The sequence below is a fragment of the Microcaecilia unicolor genome, chromosome 3 (genome assembly GCF_901765095.1).
Source record: "Microcaecilia unicolor chromosome 3, aMicUni1.1, whole genome shotgun sequence".
Taxonomy (NCBI): Eukaryota; Metazoa; Chordata; class Amphibia; order Gymnophiona; family Siphonopidae; genus Microcaecilia; species Microcaecilia unicolor.
In genome coordinates this window covers 157414047-157432236 of record NC_044033.1, presented here as the reverse complement: position 1 = coordinate 157432236, position 18190 = coordinate 157414047, and the positions used below count along the sequence as shown (strand labels likewise).

At 49.5% G+C, this 18190-nt stretch overlaps 1 protein-coding gene across 1 annotated transcript in view; it reads left to right on the top strand.

The window, feature by feature from the left end:
- Positions 1–18190, top strand: part of LOC115465794 (ribosomal oxygenase 1-like) — a 123362-nt gene that overhangs the window by 81389 nt on the left and 23783 nt on the right. Inside the window, exon 10 of the mRNA XM_030196522.1 lies at positions 15176–15275. Coding sequence (XP_030052382.1) covers positions 15176–15275 — 100 coding nt within the window. The remainder of the gene's footprint in view (positions 1–15175; positions 15276–18190) is intronic.

The following is an 18190-nucleotide window of genomic DNA, read 5'->3' as shown; positions in this document are numbered from 1 at the left end:
AACTCCACCCCCCTAGGCCCATGTTTGTTCTGTTCCAGGCTGCACTCTCAGTTAGTTGGTAAATTTTTTAGGTCAATCTCAGTTATGTCCTCGCCGTTGCGAGGCCCAATTGAACATGGTTGTTGTTTTGAGTGAGCCTGGGGGCTAGGGATACCCCATCAGTGAGAACAAGCAGCCTGCTTGTCCTCGGAGAAAGCGAATGCTACATACCTGTAGAAGGTATTCTCCGAGGACAGCAGGCTGATTGTTCTCACAAACCTGCCCGCCTCCCCTTTGGAGTTGTGTCTTCCCTTCTCTTTGTCTTGCTACATATGAGACTGGCCGGCACGAGCCGGTTTTGGGCGGGAAGACAGCTGCGCATGCGCGGTGCGCATCGGCGCGCGAGGGCTAGCAAAAGCTTTTGCTAGTGAAGATTCCGATTGGAGGGGCTGCCGTGGACGTCACCCCATCAGTGAGAACAATCAGCCTGCTGTCCTCGGAGAATACCTTCTACAGGTATGTAGCATTCGCTTTCAGGAGGTGCCAATGCATCGGTCTAGCAGCCTGGTACCTACTCCTGAGCCTCGACAGATTCTGACACCGGCTCCTTTACCAACCCCGCAGCCTTGTCCGACGGCGGCTCTCGACGAGCGCATCAGGGCCCTGCAGCTGGAAGGGTTGCTGTGCCAGTCTCGGTGCCGCCTGCCACCCAGGTCGACTCCCCTTCGATGTCGGTGGAGGAAGCTTCACCGGAGTCCAGGTGGGCGTCGACTTCTCAGCACCACAATCGAGGACATCGTTCCTTGGATTCAAGGCAGGCTCAGTTTCGGACTGCTGTGAGGAATGTCTTGTCCGATACTGAAGATGAGCGTTTGTGGGAAGAAGAGGAGGATCCCAGGTACTTTTCTTCTGACGAGTCCTATGGGATTCCTTCTGAACCTTCCCCTCCACGAGAAAGGAGACTTTCTCCACCGGAGAGTCTGTCCTTCACTTCCTTTGTCCGGGAAATGGCTTCGGCTATTCCTTTCCCATGGAGGTTGAGGATGAGCCCAGGGCTGAGATGCTCGAGAGGCTGCAATGGCTCCTTTGCATAATGTATTCAAGGAAGTTCTTATGTGAAACTGGTCATTCCCTCTATCAAATCCTGTGATCCCAAAAAAGACTGAATCCTAATATCGGATCCACGGGGAGCCTGGATTGATGAAGTCTCAGCTACTTCACAATTCCATGGTGGTGGACTCTGCTCTCAAAAGAGCCAAGAGTACTAGGGACTATGCCTTGGCGCCCCCCAGGCAGAGAATCTAGAACCTTGGACTCTTTTGGGAGGAAGATGTATCAGGTCACTATGCTCGCCGCCAAAATCCAGACATACCAGCTCTTCACGAGCATCCACTTGCGGAACTCGGTGAGGAAACTGTCTAGCTTGGTTGATGCACTCCCTCCAGAGCAGGCCGAGCCTTTTCGCCAGGTGGTGAGGCAGCAGAAGGCGTGTCGAAAATTCCTGTCCAGGGGTACATTTGACACTTTTGATGTAGCATCCAGGATCGCTGCCCAGGATATAGTGATGCACAGACTCTCATGGCTGCGTGTCTCTGACCTGGATCATTCGGTCCAACAGCGGATGGCGGATGTTCCTTGCCAGAGGGTTAACCTTTTTGGTAAGAAAGTAGAGGATCTAGTTGACGAGCTCAAGAAGCACAATGATGCTATAGATTCTCTCTCCCGCCGAGTGTCTTCTGCTACTACCTCCTCATCTAGGAGGTTTGCTGGAGGGAAGAGGAGTATTCCCTATTCCTATGCTAGGCGTAGGTACACTCCTGCTTCTCAGCAGCCTGCCCAGGCTCAGTCCCAGCGCACTCGTTCTCGTCAACAGCATGCGCCAAAGGCCACTGCTGCTCCCTAGCAAAAGCAAGGGACGGGCTTTTGACTGGCTCCAGGTCACATAGTAAATGTGTCCATACTGGACGACTTGCCGGTTGGGGGGAGGTTAATGTTATTTCACCAAAGGGTGGCCTCTTAAAACCTCCGACCCGTGGGTTCTTCAAATTGTCCGGTTAGGATACACCCTCAATCTGGAATCCAAGCCTCCAAATTGCCCACTGGGAGCTCAGTCCTACAGCTCCCAGCACAAGCAGGTACTTGCAGAGGAACTCTCCGCCCTTCTACAGGCCCAAGCGGTCAAACCCGTTCCACCAGGGAAAGAAGGGCTGGGATTCTATTCCAGGTACTTTCTTGTGCAAAAGAAAATGGGGGATGCGTCCCATCCTAGACCTAAAGGCCCTGAACAAATTTCTTGTCAGAGAAAAGTTCAGGATGGTTTCCCTAGGCATCCTTCTTCCCATGATTCAGGAAAATGATTGGCTATGCTCTCTGGACCTAAAGGATGCTTACACACACATCTCGATACTTCCAGCTCACAGGAAGTATCTTCGATTTTGACTGGGAACACAGCATTTTCAGTACCATATACTGCCTTTTGGCCTGGCGTCTGCACCCAGAGTATTTACCAAATGCCTAGCTGTAGTCACAGCGTCGCTACGCAGACTGGGAGTGCATGTTTCCTTATCTCGATGATTGGCTGGTGAAGAGCACCTCGAAGGAGGGTGCTCTGGAGTCCATGCGAATAACTATTCGGGTGCTAGAGCTACTGGGGTTCCTCATAAATTATCCCAAGTCCCATCTCACCCCAGTCCAAAAATTGGAATTCTTTGGAGCCCTGTTGAACACTGAGACAGCTCAAGCTTATCTTCCCTAGACAAGGGCGGACAACCTTCTGTCCCTGGTGTCCATGGTTCAAGCGTCTCAGCAGGTCACTGCTCGGCAGATGTTGAGACTTCTGGGGCATATATGGCCTTCACAGTTCATGTCACGCCCATGGCACGTCTACATATGAGATCAGCTCAATTGACCCTAGCTGCCCAGTGGTACCAAGCTGCAGGGAGTCTAGAGGATGTAATCCAACTGTCCACCAACTTTCGCAGTTCTCTTCAGTGGTGGACGATCCGATTCAATTTGACCATGGGGCAACCATTCTAAGTTTCTCAGCCACGAAAAGTGCTGACGACGGGTGCATCTCTCCTGGGGTGTGGAGCTCATGTAGATGGGTGCCACACTCAGGGAGCGTGGTCCTTTCAGGAAAGAGGTCTGCAGATTAACCTCCTGGAATTGCGAGCGATCTGGAACGCTCTAAAGGCTTTCAGAGATCGGCTGTCCAACCAGGTGATCTTAATTCAGACAGAGAATCAGGTTGCCATGTTTTACACCAACAAGTGGGGGACACCGGATCTTGCCCTCTGTGTCAGGAAGCCGGCCAGATGTGGCTTTGGGCTTGTCGTCACGACATGTTTCTCCAAGCCATTTATCTGGCAGGCGTAAACAGTCTAGCCGACTGGTTGAGCAGGATTATGCAACCTCAGAAGTGGTCACTGAACATGGGCGTAGTCCGCAAGATCTTCCGAGCATAGGGCACCCCCGCGGTGGATATTTTTGCCACTCAGATCATTCACAAGGTCCCTCAGTTCTGTTCCAGGCTTCAGGCTCACGACAGACTAGCATCAGATGCCTTTCTCCTGCGTCTTGCCCCATCCTTGACCATCTTTAAATCTAGATTGAAAGCCCACCTCTTTAACATTGCTTTTGACTTGTAATCACTCCCCCACATTAATTGATTTGCTTGCTTTATTTTTGTCTATTAGATTGTAAGCTCTTTGAGCAGGGACTGTCTTTCTTCTATGTTTGTGCAGCGCTAGGTACGCTTTGTAGCGCTATAGAAATGCTAAATAGTAGTAGTAATTGTGGGACAGGCCTTATGTATGCATATCCTCCCATACCTCTAGTAGGGAAGACTTTGTTGAAACTCAAGCAAGTCTGTGGGACCATGATCCTGATTGCACCCTTCTGGCCGTGTCAGTTCTGGCTCACTCTTCTTCTGGAGTTGTCCTTCAAAGAACCGTGGAGATTGGACTGTTTTCCAACACTCAGAACGCGGGGTCGCTTCTGCATCCCAACCTCCAGTCTCTGGCTCTCACAGCCTGGATGTTGAGAGCTTAGAATTCGCCTCCCGAGTCTTGTTTGCTTCCAGAAAAGATTCCATGAAGTAGTGTTACTTTTTCAAATGGAGGAGGTTTGCCGTCTGGTGTGACAGCAAGGCCCTAGATCCTCTTTCTTGTCCTACACAGACCCTGCTTAAATACCTTCTACATTTGTCAGAGTCTGGTCTCAAGACCAACTCCGTAGGAGTTGACCTTAGTGCAATTAGTGCTTATCGCCTTGTAGAGGGTAAGCCTATCTCTGGACAGCCTTTATTTGTTCACTTTATGAGAGGTTTGCTTTTGTCAAAGCCCCCTGTCAAACCTCCACCAGTGTCAATGGATCTCAACGTCGTTCTCACCCAGCTGATGAAAACTCCTTTTGAGCCATTGAATTTGTTTTCTTGGTGGCTGTTACTTCAGCTCGTAGAGTCAGTGAGGTTCAGGCCTTGGTAGTGCATGCACCTTATATCAAGTTCCATCACAACAGAGTAGACCTCCGCACGCACCCTAAGTTCCTTCCAAAGGTGGTGTCAGAGTTCCATCTGAACCAGTCAGTTGTCTTGCCAACATTCTTTCCCTGTCCTCATACCCGCCCTGGCGATAGCAGCTTGCACACCTTGGACTGCAAGAGAGCATTGGCCTTTTACGTGGAGCAGACAAAGCCCTTTAGACAGTCCGCCCGGTTGTTTCTTTTGATCCCAACAGGAGGGGAGTAGCCATCGGAATCTCTAATTGACTAGCAGATTGCATATCCTTCACTTATGCCCAAGCTGGGCTGACTCTGGAGGGCCATCTCACGGCTCACAATGTTAGAACCATGGCTGCGTCATTGGCTCACTTAAGTCAGTCTCCATTGATGAGATTTGCAAGGCTGCAACGTGGTCATCAGTCCACACATTCACATCTCACTACTGCCTCCAGCAGGATACTCGACGCGACAGTTGGTTTGGGCAGTAGTCATTGCTGCAGAATCCGTTCGGGGTTTAGAATCCAACTCCACCCCCACCCCCCCCCCCCCCCCCCCCCCACCCCCAGACCCATTTTTGTTCTGTTCCAGGCTGCACTCTCAGTTGTTTATGATTTTGGGTTAATCTATATTATGTCCTTGCCGTTGCGAGGCCCAGTTGACCAATGTTTATTGTTTTGAGTGAGCCTGGTTGCTAGGGATACCCCACATGTGAGAACAAGCAGCCTGCTTGTCCTCGGAGAAAGCGAAGATACATACCTGTACCAAGTATTCTCCGAGGACAGCAGGCTGATTGTTCTCACAGACCCACCCACCTCCCCTTTGGAGTTGTTGTTTGTTTATTATTTGCTTTTTGATTAAATTGAGCGGAAATGCTCACGCGACGGGCGGGAAGTGATGCGCGTGGTTCACACACCAGAAATCTCTGGCAAGACTTTTTAAAATTTGCTGTTTCCTGGACCGCCATGGACGCCGAACCACATGTGAGAACAATCAGCCTGCTGTCCTCGGAGAATACCTATTACAGGTATGTATCTTTGCTTTTGGCGCGCGTAGACACGCAGCTAATAAAAGGGCCCCTAAGTGTCTAAGGAAATAAGTAAAATAGAAAACAAACATATACACAAATTGTCGCAAATGAAGAAATATAATCTTTACCTAGTTAAGCTTAAAGACTTGAAAAAGATTTCCTAAAAAAAAATGTTTCAAATCTTTTCTAAAAGTCAAGTAAGAATATGAAGATTTAAAACGTCTACATATTTCTCCGAGGACAAGCAGGCTGCTTGTTCTCACGACTGGGTGACGTCCGCGGCAGCCCCCACCAACCGGAAATAAGCTTCGCGGGACGGTCGACACGCAGGGCACGCCCACCGCGCATGCGCGGCCGTCTTCCCGCCCGTGCGCGACCACTCCCGCCAGTTACTTTTTTTCCGCGACTGAGAGAGTTGTGTTTTCCCCTCTCTCTCGTTTCAGCCGCCGGATTTTTTCGACCGCGTTTACGCGGATCGTCGCTTTTGGCCTGTTCGGCCTCTTCTTCTTCTTTTTTTTCTTTTATTAAAAAAAAAAAAAAAAAAAAAAAAAAGAATTTTGCGCGTGTGGAGCACGCGCTCCTTCTTTTCCCTCGCTTTCTAGCGGGGACGCCTCGTTGCGGCCTAGTGGCCGCTCGGTCGGTTTCAGTTTTCGTGGTGTGATTTTAGCCACCATTGCCGACTTTGACTTCGCCGACGCGATTTTTCCGTCGATGTCCTCGAAGGTCCCGAGTGGATTTAAAAAGTGTGGTCGCTGCGGCCGGCCGATCTCGCAGACCGACACCCACGCTTGGTGCCTCCAGTGCCTCGGGCCGGAGCACAATCTCAAGTCGTGCGTTTTGTGTCTCGGTCTCCGGAAACGGACTCAGGTTGCGAGGCAAGTTCTGCGGGACCGTCTTTTTGGAACTTGCGCCGGCCCCTCGACGTCGACCTCGTCGGCATCGGTATCGAAGACCGGTTCTTCGGTACCGGTATCGATGCCCGAGACATCGGCACCGATGGCAGCGACCCCAGGAGAACAGGTCCCGTCGGCCCGCCGGTCCGCCGGCGAGAGTGGGGTAGAGAGACCGCGTGGGCAGTCGGCCCCGGTCACTCCCTCAACTCGTGAGCCACGGGACCGAACCCTGTCGGACCCGGTACCCCGAGACCGAGGGGGATCGACCTCCTCCTCCTCCATGCCCTCCGGCACCGGTGACGTGCACCGGAAAAAAGACAAGAAGCGCCGTCACCGGGAGCCCTCGGTGCACCCTGAAGAGGAGTCGACGCCGAAGCGTCATCGCAGAGAGGAGAGATCTCCGTCGGTGGTGGAGGTACCGACGCGTCGGGGTTCCGGCACCTCGGTGCCGTCTCCTGGCCCCCAGCAGCTTCCGGCACCGACACCCTTCCCGGCCCCACCGCCTTTCCCGGCAGCGGGCCTGGACGAGTGCCTCAGAGCCATCCTTCCGGGGATCCTGGAAGGGCTGATGCGCCAGGCTGTGCCGGCGCCGGGGGTGCTTGCGCCCTCGGCGCCGATGACTGTGGCGCCGGCGAGCTCTAGCCCGGCGCCGGGGCAGTCGACACCGCCGCCGCTTGCGGTGCCGGTCTCGACAGCCACGCAGGTGGAGTCCCCGTCGACGTCGATGGAGGGAGCTCCGTCCCCGCCGGCGCGGGAGTCCACCGCTCGACGACACCGAGACCTCGGTGCCTCGACGTCGAGCCGGGCCCGGTACCGGACGCAGCTACATGAGCTAATGTCCGATACCGAGGATGAGGACTCGTGGGGGGAAGAGGAGGACCCGAGATATTTCTCCTCAGAGGAGTCTACGGGCCTTCCCTCGGACCCCACGCCGTCACCGGAGAGGAAGCTCTCACCTCCTGAGAGTCTCTCCTTTGCCTCCTTTGTGCGGGATATGTCCATAAGCATTCCCTTTCCCGTGGTCTCTGTGGAAGAGCCGAGGGCCGAGATGCTCGAGGTCCTCGACTATCCATCACCACCTAGAGAGTCCTCCACGGTACCGCTGCACAATGTCCTGAAGGAGACGCTGCTCCGGAACTGGGTGCGACCACTAACTAATCCCACCATTCCCAAGAAAGCAGAGTCCCAGTACAGGATCCACTCTGACCCAGAGCTCATGCGGCCCCAGTTGCCCCATGACTCAGCGGTCGTGGATTCTGCTCTCAAGAGGGCACGGAGTTCGAGGGATACCGCCTCGGCGCCCCCGGGGCGGGAGTCTCGCACTCTGGACTCATTTGGGAGGAAGGCCTACCAATCCTCCATGCTCGTGACCCGCATCCAATCTTACCTGCTCTATATGAGCATCCACATGCGGACCAATGTGCAACAGCTGGCGGACCTGGTCGATAAGCTCCCGCCGGAGCAGTCCAGGCCTTATCAGGAGGTGGTCAGGCAGCTGAAGGCGTGCAGAAAGTTCCTGTCCAGGGGGATTTTTGACACCTGTGACGTGGCATCTCGTGCTGCGGCCCAAGGTATAGTGATGCGCAGGCTCTCATGGCTGCGTGCCTCTGACCTGGACAACCGCACCCAGCAGAGACTGGCTGACGTCCCTTGCCGGGGGGATAACATTTTCGGTGAGAAGGTCGAGCAGATGGTGGACCAACTGCATCAGCGGGAAACCGCTCTCGACAAGCTCTCCCACCGGGCGCCTTCAGCACCCGCCCCCACGGGTGGGCGTTTTTCCCGGGCACGGCAGGCTGCACCCTATTCTTTTGCAAAGCGTAGGTACAACCAGCCGGCCCGAAGGCCTCGCCAGGCACAGGGACAGCCCCAGCGCGCTCGTTCTCGTCAACAGCGTGCGCCTAAGCAGCCCCCTGCGCCTCCACAGCAAAAGCCGGGGACGGGCTTTTGACTGGATCCACGGGAACATAGCCGCCCTACAAGTGTCCGTACCGGACGATCTGCCGGTCGGAGGGAGGTTAAAATTTTTTCACCAAAGGTGGCCTCTCATAACCTCCGACCAGTGGGTTCTCCAAATAGTGCGGTGCGGATACGCCCTGAATTTGGCCTCCCTGCCTCCAAATTGTCCTCCGGGAGCTCAGTCTTTCAGCTCCCTTCACAAGCAGGTACTTGCAGAGGAACTCTCCGCCCTTCTCAGCGCCAATGCGGTCGAGCCCGTACCACCCGGGCAGGAAGGGCAGGGATTCTATTCCAGGTACTTCCTTGTGGAAAAGAAAACAGGGGGGATGCGTCCCATCCTAGACCTGAGAGGCCTGAACAAATTCCTGGTCAAAGAAAAGTTCAGGATGCTTTCCTTGGGCACCCTTCTGCCAATGATTCAGAAAAACGATTGGCTATGTTCCCTGGATTTAAAGGACGCATACATTCACATCCCGATACTGCCAGCTCACAGACAGTATCTCAGATTCCGCCTGGGCGCACGGCACTTTCAGTATTGTGTGCTGCCCTTTGGGCTCGCCTCTGCCCCACGAGTGTTTACAAAGTGCCTCGTGGTGGTGGCGGCGTATCTACGCAAGCTGGGAGTGCACGTGTTCCCATATCTCGACGATTGGCTGGTCAAGAGCACCTCGGAGGCAGGAGCCCTCCGGTCCATGCAGTGCACTATTCAACTTCTGGAGCTGCTGGGGTTTGTGATCAATTACCCAAAGTCCCATCTCCAGCCTACTCAGTCTCTGGAATTCATAGGAGCGCTGCTGAATACCCAGACGGCTCAGGCCTACCTTCCCGAAGCGAGGGCTACCAATCTCTTGGCCCTGGCTTCGCAGACCAGAGCGTCTCAGCAGATCACAGCTCGGCAGATGTTGAGACTTCTGGGTCATATGGCCTCCACAGTTCATGTGACTCCCATGGCTCGTCTTCACATGAGATCTGCTCAATGGACCCTAGCTTCCCAGTGGTTTCAAGCCACCGGGAATCTAGAAGATGTCATCCGCCTCTCCACCAGTTGCCGCACTTCACTGCTCTGGTGGACCATCCGGACCAATTTGACCCTGGGACGTCCATTCCAAATTCCGCAGCCCACGAAAGTGCTGACGACGGATGCATCTCGCCTGGGGTGGGGAGCCCATGTCGATGGGCTCCACACTCAGGGTCTGTGGTCCCTCCAGGAAAAGGATCTGCAGATCAACCTCCTGGAGCTCCGAGCGATCTGGAACGCACTGAAGGCTTTCAGAGATCGGCTGTCCTGTCAAATTATCCAAATTCGGACAGACAATCAGGTTGCAATGTATTACGTCAACAAGCAGGGGGGCACCGGATCTCGCCCCCTGTGCCAGGAGGCCGTCGGGATGTGGCGTTGGGCGTGTCGGTTCGGCATGCTCCTCCAAGCCACGTACCTGGCAGGCGTAAACAACAGTCTGGCCGACAGACTGAGCAGAGTCATGCAACCGCACGAGTGGTCGCTCCATGCCAGAGTGGTACGCAAGATCTTCCGAGCGTGGGGCACCCCCTCGGTGGACCTTTTCGCCTCTCAGACCAACCACAAGCTGCCTCTGTTCTGTTCCAGACTTCAGGCACACGGCAGGCTAGCGTCGGATGCCTTTCTCCTCCATTGGGGGACCGGCCTCCTGTATGCTTATCCTCCCATACCTTTGGTGGGGAAGACCTTACTGAAGCTCAAGCAAGACCGCGGCACCATGATTCTGATCGCGCCCTTTTGGCCCCGTCAGATCTGGTTCCCTCTTCTTCTGGAGTTGTCCTCCGAAGAACCGTGGAGATTGGAGTGTTTTCCGACTCTCATTTCGCAGAACGACGGAGCGTTGCTGCACCCCAACCTTCAGTCTCTGGCTCTCACGGCCTGGATGTTGAGGGCGTAGACTTCACTGCGTTGGGTCTGTCTGAGGGTGTCTCCCGGGTATTGCTTGCCTCTAGGAAGGATTCCACTAAAAAGAGTTACTTTTTCAAGTGGAGGAGGTTTGTCGTGTGGTGTGAGAGCATGGCCCTAGAACCTCGTTCTTGCCCTGCACAGAACCTGCTTGAATACCTTCTGCACTTATCAGAGTCTGGCCTCAAGACCAACTCAGTAAGGAATCACCTTAGTGCGATTAGTGCTTACCATTATCGTGTGGAAGGAAAAGCCATCTCTGGAGAGCCTTTAGTCGTTCGATTCATGAGAGGCTTGCTTTTGTCAAAGCCCCCTATCAAGCCTCCTGTTGTGTCATGGGATCTCAACGTCGTCCTCACCCAGCTGATGAAACCTCCTTTTGAGCCACTGAATACCTGCCATCTGAAGTACTTGACCTGGAAGGTCATTTTCTTGGTGGCAGTTACTTCAGCTCGTAGGGTCAGTGAGCTTCAAGCCCTAGTAGCTCATGCTCCATATACCAAATTTCATCACAACAGAGTAGTGCTCCGCACCCACCCAAAGTTCCTGCCGAAGGTGGTGTCGGAGTTCCATCTTAACCAGTCAATTGTCTTGCCAACATTCTTCCCCAGGCCGCATACCCGCCCTGCTGAACGTCAGTTGCACACATTGGACTGCAAGAGAGCATTGGCCTTCTACTTGGAGCGGACACAGCCCAACAGACAGTCCGCCCAATTGTTTGTTTCTTTCGACCCTAACAGGCTAGGGGTCGCTGTCGGGAAACGCACCATCTCTAATTGGCTAGCAGATTGCATTTCCTTCACTTACGCCCAGGCTGGGCTGACTCTTGAGGGTCATGTCACGGCTCATAGTGTCAGAGCCATGGCAGCGTCAGTGGCCCACTTGAAGTCAGCCACTATTGAAGAGATCTGCAAGGCTGCGACGTGGTCATCTGTCCACACATTCACATCTCATTACTGCCTCCAGCAGGATACCCGACGCGACAGTCGGTTCGGGCAGTCGGTGCTGCAGAATCTGTTTGGGGTGTAAATCCAACTCCACCCTCCAGGACCCGAATTTATTCTGGTCAGGCTGCACTCTCAGTTAGTTGTTCTTCGTAGGTCAATTTCTGTTGTTCCCTCGCCGTTGCGAGGTTCAATTGACCTGGGTTCTTGTTTTGAGTGAGCCTGAGAGCTAGGGATACCCCAGTCGTGAGAACAAGCAGCCTGCTTGTCCTCGGAGAAAGGGTATGATACATACCTGTAGCAGTTGTTCTCCGAGGACAGCAGGCTGATTGTTCTCACCTTCCCTCCCTCCTCCCCTTTGGAGTTGTGTATTTCATATTTTTTGCTAGTCATTCAACTGGCGGGAGTGGTCGCGCACGGGCGGGAAGACGGCCGCGCATGCGCGGTGGGCGTGCCCTGCGTGTCGACCGTCCCGCGAAGCTTATTTCCGGTTGGTGGGGGCTGCCGCGGACGTCACCCAGTCGTGAGAACAATCAGCCTGCTGTCCTCGGAGAACAACTGCTACAGGTATGTATCATACCCTTTCCTTCCAAACCATAGGAATGTGAAAGGCTAAAAGCTTTTCTAATAATGTAATCTTTTTTTTTTTTTTTTTTTTTGCCTTTCACAGAAGGGGGAATTATTATGAGATAAATCGCAGCTTCCAAATTATGAACTCATGGGCAAACGCATTCCAACTAAAGCTTAATGCAGAAAAGACACAACGCCTAGTACTATCATCGCAGTATAATAAAATCAACTATACTAACATAAACACACCAAACCACACTCTTCCTGTTGTGGACATCCTGAAACTCCTAGGCGTAACTATTCTCTTGCTCCGCCAAAGGATGAGCAGCTTCGCTGGTGTGAGCCCTTGGATCCGGCCGAAGACGGTGGAGTGAACCCCTCCTTCTCCAGAGGACAGCCGACCCACCCCCACTCTTCGCCTGGGAAGGCCGCAGTTCCCTGGAAGTTGAGCCTCCAGGTGCGGGCAGCCTACAGGGCTTCTGGAACAGGGGGCGGACAGGCCAAGCAGACAGCGCAGGCTCCAGATCTCCGGGAGCCAACTGGTCCGAGGTCCCGGGTGGACTGGGCAGCCGGCGTGATGGACAGCAGCAGCAGAGGTAGAGGCAGGCAGCGGTCAGACGAGTCAGTAGCAGGCAAAGGTCAAGGCAGGCAGCGGTCAAGACGAGTCAGTAGCAGACAAAGGTCAAGGCAGGCAGCAGATAGCAAGGTACAGAGTTCCATCCAACGATGCGGAGCTCTCAGGAACGAGATGCCGAAGCACTGGCTAGGAGGAGTGGTGCTCCTTAAGTAGGCCTTCTCATTAGCGCGGAACTACAGCTGGTGCTTCCTGCGGTTGAGCCTTCACGTAACCAATCCGAGGTGACGCTAGTCACCACTTCCCCTGCTTGGTCCCGCAACCGGAGGACCTGCGGTGATGGCCAGCCATCCGTGGTGGCCCCGGGCCCCACAGGCCACCGGTTCCGGCGGCGAGCAGGTGAGTGTTGGTCCCGGCAGAAGACGGGACACTATTGATCGAAATCTTAATCTAGACAGTCATGTAAAAAATGTTATTAAAAAAATGTTCTATGCAATGTGGAGGCTTAGAAGAGTGAAACCTTTCTTCCCAAGGGAGACATTCCACATACTAGTGCAATCACTGGTACTGAGCCATTTGGACTATTGTAATTCCTTATATGCGGGGATGCAAGGCACAAACAATTAAGAAACTCCAGACAGCCCAGAACACCGCAGCCAGATTGATATTCGGAAAGGCGAAATATGAAAGTGCCAGACCCCTTAGAGAAATACTGCACTGGCTCCCACTGAAGGATCGAACTACATTCAAGATTTGCACCTTGGTTCACAAAATTATTTACGGAGATGGCCATCTTACATGTCAGACCTAATAAACTTACCAGAGAGAAACAACAAAAGTTCATCACGCACTTGCTTAAACCTTCACTATCCCAGCTTCAGAGGAGTTAAATACAAATCTATACATACATCTAGCTTCTCATACATCTGCACACAACTGTGGAATGAATTACCGATCAACATAAAAACAACATACGACTTGACAACCTTCCGAAAATTACTGAAGACTTACTTATTCATAAAGACATATAAAAAAGATTCCCCTTAACGATTTGACTTCCAAATTACTCCAAAAACAACTATTATGGAATTCTCCTAATTTGTTTATTTCATTACAGCCTCATTACTGAATATTATATCTTATCCTGATATCATTGTTATGTTTTATCTGTTTATCCACTTCCAATCCTACATGATATACCTATGCACCTTTATGTGTATTAATTCTGAAATTATTATTCCGTTAAGATGATTGCTATGATATTCTTTTGCACTTTATCTGCTTTATATTCTGAAATTCTTATTCTATTAATGTGAATGTCGTTGTAACATTTTGTAAGCCACATTGAACTTGCAAATAGGTGGGAAAATGTGGGATACAAGTGCAGCAAATAAATAAATACAATAAATAAGAATGGCCATACTGGATCAGACCAATGGTCCATAAAGCCTAGTATCCTGTTTCCAGTAGTGGTCAATACAAGTCACAAGTACCTGACAGAAACCCAAATAGTAGCAACGTTCCATACTACTAGTCCCATGGCTAGCAGTGACTTCCCCATGTCTTATCTCAATAGCAGACTATGGATCTTTCTTCCAGGAACTTGTTCAAATCTTTTTTAAACCCAGATACTAGTGCTGGGCAGACTTATACGGTCTGTGCCGGGGCTGGTGGTTGGGCGGCGGGGATAGTGCTGGGCAGACTTATAGGGTCTGTGCCAGAGCTGGTGGTTGGGAGGCGGGGTTGGTGGTTGGGAAGCGGGGATAGGGCTGGCCAGACTTATACGGTCTGTGCACTGAAGAGGACAGTACAAATAAAAAAGTAGCACATATGAATTTATCTTCTTGGGCAGACTGGATGGACCGTGCAGGTCTTTTTCTGCCGTCATCTACTATGTTTACTATACGTTAACCGCTTTTACCATATCCTCTGGCAATGAGATCCAGAGCTTAACTGTTCGTTGAGTGAAAAAATATTTCCTCCTGTTCGTTTTATTACCACGTAACTTCATTGAGTGTCCCCTAGTACCACGTAACTTCATTGAGTGTCCCCTAGTCTTTGTATTTTTTTGAAAGAGTAAAAAAAAAAAAAATCAATTCACTTTGACCCTTTCTACACCACACAGGATTTTGTAGACCTCTATCATATTCCTCTTCAGCCATCTCTTTTCCAGGCTGAAGAGCCAAAGCCTCTTTAGCGTTTCCTCATAGGAGAGGAGTTCCATCCCCTTAATAGTTTTGATCACCCTTTTTTTTGAACCTTTTCTAATTCTGCTATATCTTTTTTGAAATATGGAGACCAGAATTGCATGCAGTACTCAAGGCATGGCACTGATACTCCCGATGACCCAAACATGTTCATGAGAGTAACTGTCTTTTAGCCCAGTAGAGAGTATGTGTTCAACGGAAGCCCAAATGCACTTTTAGTGAGGATAGATATCAGCCATCTTCAGGCAAAAGGTTTTACCTGGGAAAATCACCCTATAAGGGATCATCAGGCATGAGTGCTTTCATTCAAGAGCTAGCTTGAACTTCAAGGCTTGTGGATAGCTGTGGAAGACCTCTGGAACAGAGTTTCTTTCAATATGCAAAAAATGTATTTGTTCACTTTTCTCAGAAAGAAGGTATATTTCTTACGTTCCCAGAACATGTAGATTAACATCCTTAAATTGAACCTCTATGATGTAAATTGTAATAAAAATGACAAGCTTAAAAATGATGACTTGATAAATTTAACATTTGAGCATTTTAAAGCACATAATTATAAACCAAGTGTCTTGTTGCCTGTTAATTTCTCATACTGCAGGATATGTAATGAAGGGGAGAGCTGCTTATTGTACTACACAACAGATAATTCCAGGGTATACCACAAGGAGGAGCCAAAGTACTTTGAGATAGACCTTGAGGTAAGGGAGTAAATTCTCTGAGTCTTTCTTTGATTCATTGATGCCGAAGTATGCATTCTTTACTACTACTACTTATCATTTCTATAGCGTTACTAGACATTTATGTCCTATTTGACTGCTGTAGGCTGCAACAATACAGTGGGTTTTGCATATAAAACTTGTGTGGCATTAGTTTCATTCTATAGCACACATTTTCAATGCCCCAGTTTTGATTTGTTGGGCCCACTGCATTTCATATTCATTTATTTTTGTCCTAAACCCCGTTTGCTGCTGTGTGAACTTTGTCAAATAGCAAAATTGTCTGCTCCTTTTCCCTATGAGTTACCACTTTAGTGACTGAACCCACCTATCTTTGCTTGATCTTTTATAAAGTAACACTGAAATGGTCAGTTTTTGTGAGAGCATGATAGCCATTCTGTTTGGATACCTGACCTTCGCTTAACTTCCAGTTCACTGGACAGCTTGCCCTGTATTTATTTGTTGCATTTGTGCTCCACATTTTCCCACCTATTTGCAGGCTCAATGTAGCTTACACAGTAACGTAAGGTGTTTGCCAAATCTGGTATAGAACAGATACAAGGTTATGTTGTGTTCGAATAAGGTAGATGTATTGCAAGCTCCATTAGTGTCGAAAGGAGGGAGGTTGTATATTGTCAAGTACGGTCTTAGGTTTAGTTGTGTGGCCGGATGTGGGGATTTATACTGGATATGTAGTGTAGGCCATTTTGAAGAGGTTGATTTTTAGTGAATTTCTGAAGTTTAGGTGGTCGTGGATTGTTTTCACAGCTTCTGGAAGTGCATTCCATATTTGTGCGCTTATATAGGAGAAACTTGATGCATAGGTTGTTTTGTATTTGAGTCCTTTGCAAGTTGGGTAGTGAAGGTTTAGGTATGTGCGAGATGATCTGGATCTGTTTCTGGTTGGTAGGTCTAAGAGGTCTATCATGTATCCTGGGACTATAGTGCACTGCGTTGTATGGTGTGGCTTGCTGACTCAGTATCCTTTTATATTAATGCTGCTTATATCAAACATACTGACATTTTGTTATTTGATTCCAAAGTTTCCATTAAGCTGATGACACCATCACATGGACCTTCAGTTGGACACCAGAAGCCATTAATCTAACTTGTACTTCATTTGAGTTACTTTAGAAAGATGGAGTATAAAAGTAGCCTGTAGTTCTAATGTTCCTTCTCTCTCACAGTGTTCCTATGAAAATATCAGTCTCTATCACCACACCAAAGTCCCAAATTAAAAATACATGCACACACAGTCTCCCTTCTACCTGTCTTCTGAAGTGTTAATCTTAAAAAAGGGAGCTACTGTCAGATGTCTCCCTCCATTACTGTAGATCTGGTATTTTCCATGGTCTAGGATGCCGCTCCTTCCACCTGTCTCTAGCCCATCTACCCCCCTCTCCTTGCCCCAGAGGCAGGTGACAGAGTATTTTAGTTTAAGACCATGGGGCAGCCTGTAAATACCTTACTGATTTATTCACTGCATTTCCAAGTTCCTTTTCCGAGTGGAGATTGGTCCCTTGATTGATTTCTGTATCCCAAATGCATGACTGTTTATTATTTTAAATATTTTTATTAAAGTATAGTTGCCATACTATTCATCAGTTTTCAAATCATTTTTTCATTTTTAAATTAGCTTTTGTTTTTAGGTGTATTTCACCTTAGGTAGTTTTGGCTATTGTCTAGATTCAATTCATGTGTCCATGTATCCAAATGCTTAACTTTCTGCATGTGTAAACAAAGCTAGGCACATATAGCTAAATGTAACTCACCTTGAACTACTACTGAAAAAGGTGTGAGCTAAATCCAAATAAACGTATTAAAATAAAATATGGTGACTTAAGAAGTAGGAGAACAAGAGCTGGTGGAGGATACCATTTTCCCCTGCTGGCTGAAGTTGCTGAAGGTCCCTATTGAATGGGAGAGGGAAACGAGAGTGCAGAAGGTAGAGAGATGGGTAAGGGAAAGGCTGAGTGTCCCATACACATCTCTCTACTAACTTTCCCAGCTACATCCAGTACCTAAAAGTACACATTACCCTTCCCCCATACATTTATTCAGCACCCACTACTACTTATAACTCTCATTCATTCAAGTTGTATTTAAACTCCCTGTCCCTTGTTCTCTAGCATCTCCATATTATCTGAAACAGACACACTTTGCTTCTTAACCCTTTATTTATTAAAAATTTTGAAGAAGGCAAGATCTAATACTGATCCTTCTGGCACCCTCCTAGTCACTTTCCGTTCATCTGATTGGATGTGGTTGGCTGTAATTGGTCAACCAGTCTTTCATCCTGTTAATTTTTGTTTCAACTACCACACTGGATAGTTTGCTAAAGCTATTTAGCCTATTCTGCACAGGCTCTGATCTCAAGTTATTGTGATTATGCCATGTAAATTTCAGCCAATGAATGTTAGCCTACAAATAACATCTGATATGAGAGAGGCGTTTCATCAAGGCCTATTGTCTGCCTGTTTGAGTGTATTTCTGAAAGGCTGTCTGCAACATCACTTTAAACGCTTTTCAATAGTCCTGCTCGTTTGTTGATGATATGTTTATCTTCAGGGCTGGCACATGTATTTTTTTATTTAATACATTTATATTCATATTCTGCTTATCAAACTAAAAGTACAAGGGTACATACACAATAAAATCAAGTCATAATAAAATACAAATTTAATACTTGGAAAAGACGTAAGCAAAACAAATTAAAATAATGACAAAACCCAGCAACGTGCACAACCAGCCTTCTGCAGCATCCCTAATAAAGAAAACAATTTATGATATAAAGCCAAAAGCCTGAGTAAACCATAACGCTTTCAGCTGCTTTTTAAATCCTGTATCCATCGGTAACATAAGGGAACTTGGAAGTTTGCTCCACTCCACAGTGCTGG